Source organism: Phaseolus vulgaris, chromosome 8 (genome assembly GCF_051622355.1).
Source record: "Phaseolus vulgaris cultivar YP4 chromosome 8, ASM5162235v1, whole genome shotgun sequence".
Classification (NCBI taxonomy): domain Eukaryota; kingdom Viridiplantae; phylum Streptophyta; class Magnoliopsida; order Fabales; family Fabaceae; genus Phaseolus; species Phaseolus vulgaris.
The window spans coordinates 18,483,258-18,499,535 of record NC_143505.1 but is presented as its reverse complement, the minus strand read 5'-3'; the positions used below and the strand labels follow the sequence as shown (position 1 = coordinate 18,499,535).

Below are 16,278 nucleotides of genomic sequence, written 5' to 3'. Positions count from 1 at the left end.
ATTACTTTATCTTGAATTTATATTCTTAAATTTATGTATATTTTATATAATATTTACAAAATTTAAATACGCTTTTTGTTTTACTTTTTTTTTACTATTTTTTAATTAATTATTATTTTTCTACATGTTTTCAAATCTTTATAAAATTTTTAAGATAACTTCTTTTAAATAATTTCAAAATTAAACACTTCATCAATTTAATAAATTTAATTTAACTAATTTATATCATAATTTCAAAAATAAAATATTTATGACAATATATAAATAAAATAAATTTAAAATAAATAATCTTTAAAATAATAAAATATTTTATATATAATTAAATAATTTAAATAATAAATATTAAAATATTTGTTATACATTAAATAAATTTAAATAAATAATTTTAAAATCCTAAAATATAAATATGCGTGGGTCGTGGCCGACGCATATGCGTGGATCGTGGCCGACGCAAGCTGACGCAAATGCGTGGGTCGTTTTGCGTCGAATGTCATTGTTGCATGGGTTTTTCGTCATTTTGGCCAACAAAAATGATCCACGCAAGAATTTGGAAACTAATTGTTTGTTTTCTTGTAGTGTATCAATATTTTTAAAATTATTTTTTTTATGTGTGTCAGACTCAATTCTATAGTGCAAGACTTTAGCAACACATAAGATTCCCAATAGCAAGCTATTATATTGGAATCTCTCCTTCAAAAATTAATTTAGTATCGTGTGAATTAATAATACATATATCAAATATTAAACTGATAAGAACATATACACAGCTCAAAAATACCAACTATTTAAAAAAAATTCCAATATTTTTTTTACAAGTCTTTCTTTTCTTCTATTTATTCATAAATTTTACATATGTACATATTTTTAAAATTTATATTTCCTTAAAAGATGTGACTTTAAATTTATTATTTATGAAAAAAATTATTTCTCTAAATTTATGTTACAAACAATTATTTTTTAAAATTAATATATTTTTAACTACTGAATAAATTTAACTATCACATACATTTCATTATTTTCTTACAATCCTTTATTTTTTCCACAAAATTTCTGTTGTTAAAAAATTATCTATTTTTTGAATATTTATTTAACTAATTTTTACTTCTCTAAATAATTAAATCCTACACAGTTATTAAATATAATTAATTCTTATTATTATTTTTAAAATTAATTTTAATATTTCCTCCAAACTATTTTTTTCAATTATTTTTTTTATAATTTTTTTTCTCCAATATTTCCTCTTTATTATATTATTTAATAAATCAAAACACAAAAGGAAAAATTTAAAAACCAACTCAAAGTTTAGGATGTTAGCTCAACCAAAGTGAGCATTTGTGTTTCCAACGACAAAATTTTAACCTAAATAAAGTGTGCATGTGTGGGGGAAAAAAATGAATCCATGGTATGTGAGAAAGAATTCGAAAAACGCAGTACGTATACAGTAAACTTGATGTACGAAAACACAGAAACAGTAGGAAAGTGTTGGTTGTATACACATCAACGTGTTCATTTATGAACCAAAACTTTTTGGCCCCATCCTTCTATTAAATTATGGCAATCTTCTATATCTTCTATCAAAGAGAGACTCCATCATCCCTGCAAACAAACTCAAGTACTCCTTTTCCTGCATTCAAATTCCTTTCTCTAAATAATAAATATCAGATACGTAACAGCAAAACAGATCATGTCTCTTCCTATAGAGACTAAGGCAAACACCAACAACAACAACACTCCTTTTCCACCCTTGAAGATCAAAGAAGGAGAAACACCCTCCTCTTCCACACCTCCCTCTTCTTCACACATCTCTTTCCCTCCCATACCTACTTCTACTAAGATACTCCAAAATGGTAGGTGAGACGTTATTTACTTTTTAATTATTGGACTTAAATCTTATAGTTTAGATCGGTTTTACGGAATTAAGTTGAGTTTAAACTTCACTTTTAACATGGTTCTAGACATGAAGAAAATGTAGTTATGATCCTAAATCTTTGAATTTTACTACAATAGTCTACGTGAAACTTCAACACTAAGAACAATGATGAATCTCAGAAAGCTATATATCTGAGTTTTTCCCTGTTTAGAGGCATAAGATCAAAAGGGTACCTCTTGCAGTTAATTTTTTTCTTCCGGGTGAAAGACAAATGGTTTTGTTATCTAATGCAGAAGATAGCGATGAAGATGTGTTCACGGTTCCAGATGTGGAAGCTGCACTGAGTGTTGATTCTGCAGCAACAAATCCATGTAGCAGTAATGTTAATCAAAGTAACTTGACAGATCCACATATACATTATTCTGGTTTCTCTGGAAAACGTCGCCAAGGAAGAAACCCTCTCGAGAAAGAGCATAGACGGCACAAGAGGTATGTACTCAAATACATTTATATATATGCAACTGCAAAAGAATGCCAAACCTAGCTACGTACTTCATATTTTAGCAGAAAAATAAAAGTAATGCAGGTTAAATTTTGAACTTCAGGCTTAATTACTTCTCATTCTGTTATTTGTTTACCTATTATGTCCAATTTAGTCTTCTTTTAATCAACTTTTCAATTTTAAAAATGAAACAATGTGACTTTTACAAGTTTATTCAAGTTCTTTAATTTTAAAAATACAATAATATGATCGTTTTGATTGTTTAAATTAAGGTGGCTAGTTTTATAACTTACATTGCTTACAAAAAATTTATGCGTAAATTAAAACTGTCAAAAAATATTTGTGAATTGGATATAAAGTTGTAACATTGTTGAATTTTTAAAAATTAAAGAAGTTGATTTAACATTTTAATGAGATTAAATTAGATGAAGTAAATGAATAATATAACCAAGAAATAATTAAGCCTAAACTTAATAAAGAATGGTTTTTATATGAGCATGTTCATTTGATATTTAATCAATTTAGTAACTTTTAATTTGTTGATTAAATTTAAAAATAAAAGAAAGAAAAAATGTGTAAAAGGTAGGTTATCATAGTATAAAATAATTTTCGTGGAAATACAATATATCTGATATCAAGCTTTCATTAAAAAGTATAAACTAAAATATTACCTCTGGAGAAATTTGTCTTTGATTTATACTTCTGAACAAACAACCTGAAAATGATTGGTTGACATTGTAAAGGCATAAAGTAAAAAATATTTAATTTATATATTAATAAAAAATTGTCACTTAATTATATATGACTTTTTATTTATTGTTTGATATATGATTTTTCATTTATTGTTTTAATATTATATATTATTTTCCATTTATTTTTTTAATATAAACACAAGATAAAACTATTATTGTGCTACCTTTTTTATTGTAAAGAAAAATAAAATATAATGCATACTACCAACAACAAAAAAACTCATTTCGCAGAATTTGTTTATATTATTATTTATAGCATATAAAACAAAATTACTCTAGTGTGGCATCCGATTTAAGCACAACTAATTAAAATAGAAGATTAATTCTAAAACAAAATTGAATAAAAAGGCTGTTTAATGATTTGAAAATTAATTCATATATTTTTGCTATATATATACAAAGAGGTTGTATAATCTTGAAGTTGTACAATCTTAATGTTCCCAACAATAATTTTCCCCGATCGCAAACTACTCTCTTGAAAATAATTCATGGCCTTTATTTTGATAACAATTCGATCAAAAGTTATATTAAGTTAAATATTATGGTTGATAGTTAGGGTTGAACTTTCTCTATTTAAGGACGTAATATTCCAAACATCATAATTTAATGTAATATAGTTTAATAATCTCTACTATAAGATAATTATTGATAACAACAAAAGGCTCGTTTGATTCGTCCACTGAATTGAATTGGACATCCTCTGTTATGTTTATCATAATATAAAACACAATATAAAATTATTATTGTGCTACCTTCTCTATTAGTAATGAAAAAAATATAAATATAATGCATATTAGATAAACATTTATTTCGCATAATCTTTTATATTATTATTTCTACATATGAAACAAAATTACTTGTGATACATCCTATTTAAACACAATTAATTAAAATAAAAGATTAATTCTAAAACAAAATTTAATAAAACTTTTAATACATGTTGTAAAATATGCAAAGAGTTGAGGACGTGTTTGTCATAAGACACCATTTTGATATCTTGTGCATCTTCATATTTAATCTTGAAGTTTTAGGGAATAATTAATTTAACATGCAATAATCTTTTTCTTATGAATTATTCTTCAGGGAATCTTGTGATCTAGACCCTGATAACAAATATTGGATAAAAACTTATCATAATGTCAAAAGGTATAGTTTATAGTTAGATAGTTAGATAGTTAGATGTAACTTTTTTTACTTAAAAATGTATTATACCTTCAACAAATACCATCAACAAAGAGCTTGTTTGATTTGTCTAATAGAATGAATTGACTTTCCGCTATTATGTACGTCATATTAATATAACTTTATTTGAAGAAAACAATCATCTTTGTTTTCAAACTTTTCACCTTTAACTAAATATGGTTTGTTTACAACTTGTGCCTCGTTCTCCATTGCAATATTTTGGATCCAATCTTTTCATTCTCCAAAACTAATCTCAATCTCCAAAACTAATCCCAAGAAATTAGCTTTTGATACTATCTAAAATAAAAGGTTAGCTCTAGAAGTATTTTAATAGATATTTTAAAATTATTTGAAATTTTTTCTGAAATGAGTTTTCTATCCATCAAGTCCATTTGAAATTTTTTCTGGAATGAGTTTTTTATCCAACAAGTCCACTGACATTCAAAGTAAAGTCATTTGAATAATATTATTAATACTATTTTTATTATCAATATCATTAATACCATTAATATTATTATTATTAATATTATAAATAATTATAAATAAATTCATATTATTCATATTTTTATATTTATATAATTAATTTTATAATATTAACAGTAGGCATACCTTACCAACTCTAGTCCGTAGATAATATTCACCAACTTCAGTTTGTAGATAATACCCACTAACTCTAGTTTGTAGGTAATATCACCAATTTTAGTGTGTAGATATTACATATTCACTAAGGTCCATAGGTAATACCCACTAACTTGAGTCCGTAAGTAAACCAACTTGAGTCTGTAAGTAATTTTGCATATTTTTCCTTAATTTTTTTTTTATTCTTTTATCTTTTCTTATTATTTACGATTATTATTTATAATTATTATTTATTATTACAATTTATGAATATTTTTTTATAATTATTCATATTATAATAATAATTTTAATATTACCTATATAATTATTATGATTAATATTATTTATATTATTAAAATAATTAAGACTTCTATTCTTAATATTATTACTATTGTTTATAAAAATATTTATATTAATAATAATATTGAATTTACTTATGGATATAGATTCATGGAAAAAATTTGTGAATAATGAAAAATTTACCTACTGACAGAGATATGTGACTAATAATTTGTAGGTAATGCTGAATTTACCTATGAATTCATATCCGTGAATAATATTTTTTAGTAATGTTAAATTTACCTACGAATTCAGATCCGTAGATAATGTTGAATTTACCTACGCATTCAGATTAGTGAATAAAAATTCGTCGATAAATATGATTCTTTTTGTAGTGTCTTGCATTGCTACTTTTGCCTCACCTTAGTATATAAAGTCACTCTTATTTATCCTTTATCTCCCCTTAAGATGAAACACTACTACATTATGCCATTTCTCAGCTTTTGAATTCACAATGTCAATCTTGGCAATACAAGACAGGTTGTTTAAAAGGTTATAAGCAAACTTTCACGAAGACAAAAATTGTTTGAGCACATCATTTTACAAGAGAAAAACTTAACATTGTAAAAGATTTACAACTAACATTCACTCTTTAAAACTTATGTAGTAGGCGATCTTTTATTTAACACTCATAAGCTTTCTCAATCTCTTTGCATGCAATGTATTCAGTTTACCTAGAATCACATATTGCACATTAATCTTTTTTACATGAAATGGCTTATACTTATAGAAATTTAGCTACACTAGTACAGAAAAGTACATTAACAATGGTTAAAAATGACATATAAAGATGGCTCTCGAACCTTCGTTATTCTGAGTGTCGTTATAAATAAGTCATTTATAATGACGATTGAGGAATTGTTGTTATAAATTAATTATAACAACATGTGTAACCAAACGTCGTTACTTTGGCTAGTAAAAAACGAAATTTTTAAAAAAATATTTTTTTTAAAGACTATTGGAACCGTCGTTATAAGTGTGTAATTGTTAAGAAAAAAACAAGATTTGTAAACCAACGTTATGTTACTTTTTTTAAAAAAAATGTTTTATTTTATATATATACAACTCAAACCTGCATAAAATATCCAATTTTCAAAAAATAAAAGCATTTAATATCATAATTTAAATATAAAAAATATATACAACAAATTAAGTATATATAGCTTTCTACAAAAAGTTTTTATAATATATGAAAAAGTTATGTCATTCTAATAATTTATCTATCCTGAGGTGTTATACATGGTTATAAAATATTTTGACCATGTTGTCGTCACATACTCCAATGCTTCTGAATCTAGAGGTTGTAGGTCATTGAAAAACTGTGACATTTGAATTTTTTTGAATTAGTGCATGAATAATAAATGCCGAATTTTAAAGTGTTTTTGTATTGAGGTATTACATGATCCTAACCTCTATCAATTCCAGCTAGCATAATAGTCGACATCCACTACATAACATAATAACTGCACTCATAACTTCCAAATTGCCAATGCATGTGAAAATAAATGTTATTAAATGAATGAATAAGACACATTAAAGTGAGTCAACAAATATACTTTAAATACCTTAAGGTGCATCCAAGTGAGTCTTTTTGCGTTTGCACTTCCCCTCCCATTCAACATGTTATATCCAGAGTAAGCACTGAAATAATAAGATTTCGTGTTAGAATATATAACATAATATAATGTATAAGTAATAATAAATGTTAAATGAAATTGTTGTACCTATCTATAATGTGTTTAAAATAGTTAGGGGGTTTCTTATGCAAGGAGCAAAATCATGCAACGGTATGATCTTGAACATATATGATCAATAGTTGCCAATGATGCCTATATAACAAATCAGTTAGTTTCTCTTATTTCAATAATTTAGTATAACTTATTTAATAAATATGGACTTACTCATGGATATACGAAGAAAAATAAATTTGTTTTCCTCCATTTTTTAAGGCAGTGGTGATGTATGTTTGTGTTTCTGACTTCTTATTTCCAAGTGATTGAATGAGTTGAGGGTCTAAAACCCATATGTATCTTGTTTCCCCTCATTGAAGCATAATCCACAAATATACCTAACTTTCAATAAGTTAGTACTAAAATATATAATAAATCAAAAGTATAAAGATTTTAATAATTGAACTTACATTATCCATAATTGCAGAATTGTTATGTTAATCTCTTGATTTTCGGATGCAAGGTCCAACAAATCATACATGTGAAAAAAAATGGTACATCACTATGCCTTCCAAAAACATTGGCATCCCATGGAACCTCTACAATGGTTGTATCTAAAGTTGTAGCAACTTCCACCAATGCTGCCACAGGATCATCAATGGAGAATTTTTTTTCTTCTTTTGCGGAGGCAGTTTTGTCTTAGGTTCCTACTACTCATCAACAAAAAAACAAATAATTAAATTAGTTAGAATGTAATATATTTGATATATAATCCTATTAGTGCAAAGATATACCGTAGAGTCTGATATAGGTCTGACGAGATGTCTAGGTCAAGCAATGAAAGTATGTAATGCCTCTCCTAATTTGTCACCTCTGATGTCGACACAGGAACTGCAACATCACGATAGAGAACCTTCTCCACCGTGACCTTTATCAAATTAGAAGGAAGAGGCACATTGTGTAACATTGTGACCCCCCTCATAACACTTACCTAGGGAAACAAATCGGGTAAAAGAATTATACTCGACATATAACTCGCATTGGCTAGTTGAGCCAAAGTCATCCCTGGATAGATCAACCGCCGAACAACTCCCTTTAGTGCTGACTTTCTTGATAGGAGGCGGGTCATCTTGTACCATAGTAGGTGGTTGCTGCGAGAGTCTTAAACCCTCCCACCGCTTTTCAAACTCCCTATCCATCCGCTTATTAAACTCCTCCATTAAGCTTTCTCTAATCTCTTGAGTTACCTCAGCCTTTATTTGTTGTCGTAACTGTCGCAAATACTCCTGGCTAGGTTGACTGAACGATTGTTCCTTGCTATGTGATGAGCGTCCAAAGTATGACCGAATCCCAATCCCATTTCCAAATACACAAACACGTCCAGGGTGCTCAGGTCGTTCGATAGAAACATTAAGAATATCTTCACGACCATATGGATTAAAAGTCCCATGTGTTGATTGCTCAACAAGAGAATCCTACAACAAATGAAAATAAATTGTCAAACTTCAACACATTGAATTTAAAATAACATATAGAGAACATATTTCTTACAATTCGTTCAGTTGTTCGTTGTGAACGGACACTCTTCCATTTCTCATGTCGGGATGGTGGGGATGGAGGCCTGAAATAATCTACACTATTCCCTTCCTCAATAGAAGTAGAACGTGCTTTAATATTTTCTTCAAGCATCTTCTGCTCTAACATCATATAACCACAGGGACAATAAGTGTGCAGTCTCATTATGTGCCTTAATGGATTTTGCTTTCTTCCGAACATCCTATCATTCAAAAGTTAATAATACGTTAATATAAACTACATCCAAATAAAACAAGTGATATTAACCTTCCATTTCTCAGTTTCTCGAATCTTCAGAAACTGTTACCAAGTTTCTTCATAAAGGGATGCATATTTTGTACAAGGATTTTCTCCTTTCCTTCCACCATATATGATGTGAGTTGATTTTAGGTTGATTCATTAGGTGACACCTTTTAGAATGAAAATTCCCACTGGACATTAACTTAATAAGTGTTAAGTATATGTGAAGGTTCATTTCCAAAGATCAAAGGAAAAACACAAGTATAGGTGATTATGGATGACAATTAATGGTGCGGAATCAAGAACACAATGCTATTAACATGAACCGAATAGAAACACAAATTAAAAACAATGAACCGAATAGAATCATCTAAGAAAGCATTTGAATTGATTAGAAATAAGAAACAACGCTATTTTACCGATTGAAAACAAGAACAAATGAACAACACATATTTAGAGATTGACATGTTATGGAAATGGAATTAGAAGATGAAGGAAGGGAAGAACTTATGTGGTTTATCCTAAGGAAATGATTCACGCCACTTGGAAGGCGAATAGACTCCAAGATGAGTGAGGTTGTCGCCACTTGAGAGCTTCCAAAGACTCACAAGATAAGACTAGGAAAGGAGAAACAAGTCTCACAAATTTTCACTCAATTTGAGTATAGTAACTTCAATTTCAATGTATTTTTACATGAACCAAGCATCCCTATTTATAGTGTCATAGGTTCGGTTTTCACAAAGCAAATAGGTGGGAAATTCAAATGAAACTCATTTGAAATTACCGCCCAATACTAGTCACATGGAAGGTGTGACTTCACATGGAAAGTGTGACTTTACTACTTCTTCTCATAAGCCCTAAAATCCTATCCACACCTCCCTTTTATGTTCTATTTAAATCTATTCTAAAGAAATTACAAAAAGATATATCAATTGGTCATCTACTAATGCATGTGCCCTTGTTCTTAATAATCTTCTGAGGCGTGATGGATGATGAAATCATGTGTTGGGCTTGGGCCTCAGTTTGGGCTTGGGATTTTGTTGGGCTTGGGCCTCAAAGTTAAGAACACTAATAAGAAGAACTTCAAGTGTTTTGGTCCTTGACCATTCCTCCTATTGATGGCATCTTCTTTTGCTTGTTGAGATGACCCTTCAAGGTTGGCATCCATGGTCATCTCTTTATGGATTTGGGTCGTATCAATACATATAATTTGTTGTCAATTTTGATTTAAACTGACGAAACTTGATACTCACATTAGAAAGAACCTTCGCTCTGAAGGTTTCCATATTCAGGATCTCATAATGCGTCTCATTATTTGGGATGATTAGTTCATAAACAAACTTCAGATTGAGCAAAGTATAAAATAACTTCAGATTGAACAAAGTAAAAACAATTACGTACCAGAATATCTTGCCAAATCATGTTTCTCTCGTGCTCATTCACGTGATCCCAGGAATCAATTAAGATAGATATCCTTTCACGAGCAACTACTCCGAGATAACTGCTAAAATTCTTTGCATATGGCCCAGTGGCCACACTAGTGTTGGCATCAATAGGAAATGATATTTTTTTCACCTTTATTTCTTACACATACTCTTTAATCTTGTAGGCCCTCTACCAGTTCTTAAACGAGGAACTTTATCATCTACCATGTTCCTGTTATCAAACAAATATGATAAGCATCAAGAATATGAAATATAATAAAAATTAAATATTGTAAAACTAAACGTGAAACACATGCACATACAAATATATATTCCTTCGTCATGATCATTTCGAGTTGCATGTACAACATCAATAACATCCTCGTGCTCTTTATTGATTGTCGTTCTTGTAAGTGATTCAATCTCACAAATGTCATTGTTTGTATCTTGTGGGTTATTATGTTGCTTTTTTTTTCATGTAGCACAACAAACCAGTGTTCAGACGTAGGATATTGGATATAGCAAACTTGAGAAGCTTGATATGCCATTATGAATGGTTCGTCATGATAACCTATCTTTCGAAAGTCAACCAGAGTCATTCCTGACTCATCAACTTTGACACCAGTCTTATTGTCAACCCACTTGCATTTGATAACAGGTACAGTAAACTTGGTATAATTAACTTCCCAAATCTCTACTATGACCATAATAAGGCATTGATCCCCCAACAGGATTTTGATCATTTGAAGTTGAAAACTGCATAGACTCTGCCTCCAAGGTGACTCCACTATTTTGCATTATACTCCTATCATCTTGAGACTTTGTGTAAAACAAGCAGCCATTTACTTCATAGCCATAACAACATAAAACATCAAACTTGAGACCGTTTTCAAGCCATGTTAATGTTTCAGATGCTGATGGATCATTCATGATTTGTTGCTTAAACCATGTCATGAAAGTTTTGTTATGCTCAATTAACACCCACTTTTCTGATTGTCTTGGATTCTTATATTTCACAATGTCTTTGTGTGTATCTAAGTATGGTAATACCTTATTAGTGTTATTCAGGATATACAAATATGCTTGCAAAACCTCTTCTCTAGATTTGCTTATGACATGTACACTTTTTGAAGATATACTTATCAATCTACGAGAGTGCCAATATTTTCAGGAACTCCTATAGATTTGTCTTTTGACAAGTACTCGGAACAAAACTCAATAGATTCTTTTGAATGTGTCTTTCAATAATGGAAGCTTTCGGATGACATTGATTCTTCACATATCCCTTCAAAATCTTCATGTATCGTTCAACTGGATACATCCATCGCATATAAACTGACCCACACAATCTGATTTCTCTTACAAGATGAACAACCAAATGTCCCAAGATATCAAAAAATGATGGAGGAAAAAATATCTCGAGTTGACACAAGATAACAATAATTTCTTCTTCAAGTTCATCCAACTTCTAAGATTCAATCTCTTTACTACATATCAAATTGAAAAATTAACATAGTCGAGTGATTGTATGCCCAGTAATTTTTTGGTAAGATTCCATAAATAGCCACCGATAGTAATTGTTGCATTAGAACGTAACAAGCATGAGAATTTAAGCCAAATAGTTTCAAATCATTCATAGATACAAGACTCTTCACGTTTGAAGAGTAGCCTTGTGGTACCTTAACACCTTTAAAACATTCACAAAAACTTGTTTTCTCTTTTCTAAGAAAGTGTAACACGCTGCAGGCTTATGTACGTTTACCAACTTCTCGCGATGCCAATTCCTCTCGTATATTCATCTCAATCAAATTCAGACGTGCATTCACACCATCTTTTGTTTTGCCTTTAATGTTCATAAATGTTCCTATTAGATTGTCACACATTCTTTTCTACATGCATTAAATCTATACAGTGTCTGACATCTAACTTACACCAATACGGAAGATGAAAAAAAAATTGATCTCTTCTTTCATATTTCACTCATAGTTTGCTTCTTCTTCATTTTTCCAAAAGTCACATTAACATTTTTTATCTTTTCATAAATTTGAAGGCCACTTAAGGGAGTGGGACAAATGTCATGTTCTTAGTATCTGTTAAAAGCTTTTTTCAATCTACAATACGGATGGTATTTCTTTAGAAATCTACGATGCCAGGTTTTTCTTCCGTGTTTCAACGGCTCATATGATGTCTTCTCTTCACATGTTGGACATGCTCTATGGCCTTTCACACTATAACCTGACAAGTTCCCATATGCAAGGAAGTCATTGATAGTACAAAATAGCATCGTATGTAATCGGAAAGATTCATTCTTAAATGTGTCAAACACATCAACCCGTTCATTCCAAAATAATTTCAAATCTTCAATCAATGGATTAAGATAAACATCTATGTCATTTCCAGGTTGTTTTGGACCAGAGATCATCATACATAACATCATGTATTTGCGCTTCATACACAAAGCAGGAGGTAAGTTGTAAATCACTAACAAAACGAGCCACGAACTATGATTACTACTTAAATTTCCAAAGGGATTCATTCCATAAGTAGCCAATCCAAGTCTTAAGTTTCTTGATTCTTTTCCAAATAAAGGAAATTCTTTATCAATCTTCTTCCATTACAAACAATCTGCTAGATGACGAAGTAGTCCTTCACATTTTCTATTATCGGCATGCCACCTAAGGTTTTTAGCATCATCTACATTTGCAAACAAATGCTTAAGTCTTGGAATTATTGGAAGATACCAAATGACCTTAGCAGGAGGACCTTCCTTTGTGAATTCATCAATTTCATCATTTTGACCAACTTTAACCTTATAACGTGAAAAACCACACCTAAGACATCTTCTTAAATTTTCATACTCATTTTTGTATAAAATACAATCTTTAGGACATGAATGTATTGTTTTATATTCCATACCCATCGGACAAAGAATTTTATTTGCCTCATAATTTCGATTGCGTAATGTATTTCCTTCTGGAAGCATGTCCTTCAGTAATTGAAGCAATTTTGTAAAGCTTTTGTCGTTCCATCCATTCATTGCCTTCAATATCATCAACCTTAATACTGTTCATAATCATGTGAAGTTAGTTGAACCAGGATACAAAGGAGTCTCTGCATCATTGGACATATTTTCGAAAACTGCATTAGCAAAAGATTATGCTCCCACATCACAAATCATGTCTTCTAACCTATCGTCCATTGAGAAATGAACTTCCTCCGGAGCTCTGTGCACACTTGGCAAGTCTAACAATTCATCATGCCATGTCCATGTTGTATAAGTTTTCAAAAATCCATCACACAAAAGTTGTTCTCTAATTTCGGAAACACTCAATATCCTTCCATTCAAACAATTGACACAAGGAAACCTTATGCTTATTCCATTATTAATACTAACGGCATTATGTTATGCAAACTGTATGAATTCTTACACCCCTCTTTCGTAAGCATCACTTATCTGTGGTTTATTAATCCAACTTCGATCCATAGAACTGATAAACTAAGAAAATTAAAATTGTCGAAGGTCGGACACCTCCAAATTCAGCATCAACAAGTTTCATATATAATCAGATGTACAATCTAATTCATTATAAAACTAAATCAAAATTGTCGAAGGTCGGACACCTCTGGACTCATAATCAGTATGTTCAATATGTAATCAGATGTATTATCTAATTCATCATAAAACTAAATCAAAATTGTCGAAGGTTGGACACCTCCGGACTCAGAATCAGTGTGTTCAATATGTAAAAATAATATTTAAGTATTAAAAACTAAATCAAAATTGTTGAAGGTCGGATACCACCGGACTCAGAAAAAACACGTTCAAAATATAGTAAATAAAATTTAATATATTATTAAATTTTAAATAAAAACATACTAACCTGAAAAGTGGAGTGAATTAAAATGGCGGGGAAGCTCGGGCATACGTGCGGGAACTTTGATAGGAAGCCGGGAAGCAAGGAGGAGCAAGGAGGAAGCAGGGCAGCAAGGAGGAAATGTTGGGCGGTGAGGAAAAGCAGCAGCAAAGGTCTTCGGAACAGGAACCTCCACGCTGGGAGGCGCGGCACGATGGGAGACGCAGGGGCGCGGTGGTCGTTGTTGTATACTGTGACTATGACAACGTGAGAAGAGAGTGATGCAAGGCCCCCTGCAACTTGAACGGCACAAGCAAGAGGAGTGAAGCGGAGGAAAAGAAAGAGTAGGAGTGAAATGGTTAGGAAAGAGAGTGGTAATGGTGAGGTGTGAGTGAAATACCTAAAAATGAGTGTGAAGGTGAAATAGAGAATGGGTGGGCGAAATTTCAAATTTGCGAACACAACAATAACATCGGTTCTAAATACAACCGTCTTCTTTCACTCTGTCGCTTCAAATTAACAACGGTTCTTAGAACCGTCGTTAAATGTTGATATTTTATACTAGTCCATTTGTTCAAAGTCCTCATGTCAAAGTTTTTACATATCATGATTAACTTATGTCAACACTTTTTTCTATAAAATTATTTTTCTTAAATGTTAAACAACTTTAACTTTTCAAATCACTTTGTACTTCTTAATGTCAAATTTGAACATTCAAACACAAGGAATTGGTTTGTTGTGTAAGAAATAACTTGGGATGCCCAAACAACATGAAGTATGAAATGTAGGAATCTACTTTATTTGTTTTTGTCGAATAATCTTTAATGTTGTTCACATTATCTTCTTGTTAAATAACATCAAATTTTGATAAAAAAAAAAAAAAACTTTTAAGTAGTCTTATGATAATTTTTTTTAAGTTCATCTTATACATCTCTTGTTTCCCTCTAACTAACTTGATTATAGTAACCAAAATTTGACATTGTGTTATCATAAAAATCATAAATTATCCATAACATAACTTTTGGAATTAGACTCTCACTTATTTCATGGCATATATCCCCTCCATGCCTTAACATTAACAACATAAAAATGATATATTAAGAATGTTATATAGTTAATAGACTACTAATAGTTTATTATTGTTTTTGAAATATAAAAAATACATGTAATTGTCTTTTAAATTAAAAAGAATTAAAAGTTTTTAAAATATAATTACTAAAAAATTGTCAGGGGAAATTATTTGATATCTTTACTGAGTGGGGGAAATAATAAAGTGAGATCGCCTACATACATATGCATTTCTACAATCAAAATTATTTAGTAAATTTATCTTAATACTTATAAGCAAGTGACAAAACAAAATTTGTTACGAGTGAATTCGAATAAAAATATTAAGAAGTTAAAAGAAAATAATCTGAGAAACTAGTTCATGACTTTTGACGACACAAACAGGTTATTAAGGAACAGAGTTTCTGCTCAACAAGCCCGTGAAAGGAAAAAGGTTTACGTAAATGAGTTGGAATCAAGTGCTGTGGAGTTGGAAGAGAAGAATAGCAATTTAGAAGAGCAAATTTCAACGTTGATCAATGAAAACACCATGCTGCGAAAGGTACCTTCACACTCACTACATTATATACATTTATATATAAACCAAACAATATTAAAATATCTGGAATCATATACTGGGCAGATTCTTATGAACACGAGGGCTAAAGTTGACGACAATTAGCAGACTAATGCAAAGTCTGGCTTCCAGGAGATTCAGTTGTGTTTATCATTCCTTTTAGTTTCTGTTTGTTAAAGGTTTCTGTCTGAATCTATGTAAAATATTTAAACCTACTTGTTTTTGTTTTAGTGGTCAAACATTGTATCCTTAAAATCTTCTAATACTTTTATAAAATCTTAATATTGCTTTCCTTTAAAACCCTAATATTTGTTTTTATCAACAATAAATAAATTCAATAAAATAAAATACTTAAAAGATATTTCAACCTTTTTATATAAAAGTAACTACTTCACATAGTCTCATAAACCTTCTATCACATAGCCTCATAAACCTTCTATCACGTAGCCTATCCCAAAACCCCAAGCATTCTCTATTTGTTGAAACATCTTAAATTGTTTGTTAATCATTTCAATTATTAGAAACTCCTTCTATCTTTAGTTTACATATTCTTCTCTTCAAGAATGTAGATTAAAGTAATTGAAAATTTACATGAACTTGAAACAGAAACAATATAAATCAGTGATAA

The 16,278-nt window shown here is 30.1% G+C and overlaps 1 protein-coding gene and 2 pseudogenes across 2 annotated transcripts; 1 reads left to right on the top strand and 2 right to left on the bottom strand.

Annotated features, from left to right (window-relative positions):
- Nucleotides 1-603: 603 nt before the first annotated feature.
- Nucleotides 604-785, bottom strand: LOC137827392 (U2 spliceosomal RNA; annotated as a pseudogene).
- A 788-nt stretch (nt 786-1,573) lies between these two features.
- Nucleotides 1,574-15,942, top strand: LOC137825644 (transcription factor HY5-like). 2 transcript variants are annotated; one of them, XM_068631369.2, is made up of 4 exons: nt 1,574-1,847; nt 2,164-2,359; nt 15,479-15,635; nt 15,717-15,942. In XM_068631369.2, exons 1-4 carry the CDS (start codon nt 1,685-1,687, stop codon nt 15,753-15,755), a joined length of 555 nt encoding a protein of 184 aa, XP_068487470.1. In that variant the 5' UTR covers nt 1,574-1,684; the 3' UTR covers nt 15,756-15,942. The 2 variants fall into 2 exon arrangements, with proteins under 2 accessions (XP_068487470.1, XP_090150488.1); XM_090294362.1 differs by having other exon boundaries at nt 1,720-1,851.
- LOC150025481 (uncharacterized) lies at nt 10,851-13,155 on the bottom strand (annotated as a pseudogene).
- Nucleotides 15,943-16,278: the final 336 nt, after the last annotated feature.

Bases quoted from the DNA above. Each gene is read 5' to 3' on its own strand.
- LOC137825644 (XM_068631369.2), top strand. From the start codon at position 1,685: ATGTCTCTTCCTATAGAGACTAAGGCAAACACCAACAACAACAACACT. The intron at 1,848-2,163 runs GTAGGTGAGACG...TATCTAATGCAG, and splicing joins TACTAAGATACTCCAAAATG to AAGATAGCGATGAAGATGTG. The intron at 2,360-15,478 runs GTATGTACTCAA...CGACACAAACAG, and splicing joins GAGCATAGACGGCACAAGAG to GTTATTAAGGAACAGAGTTT.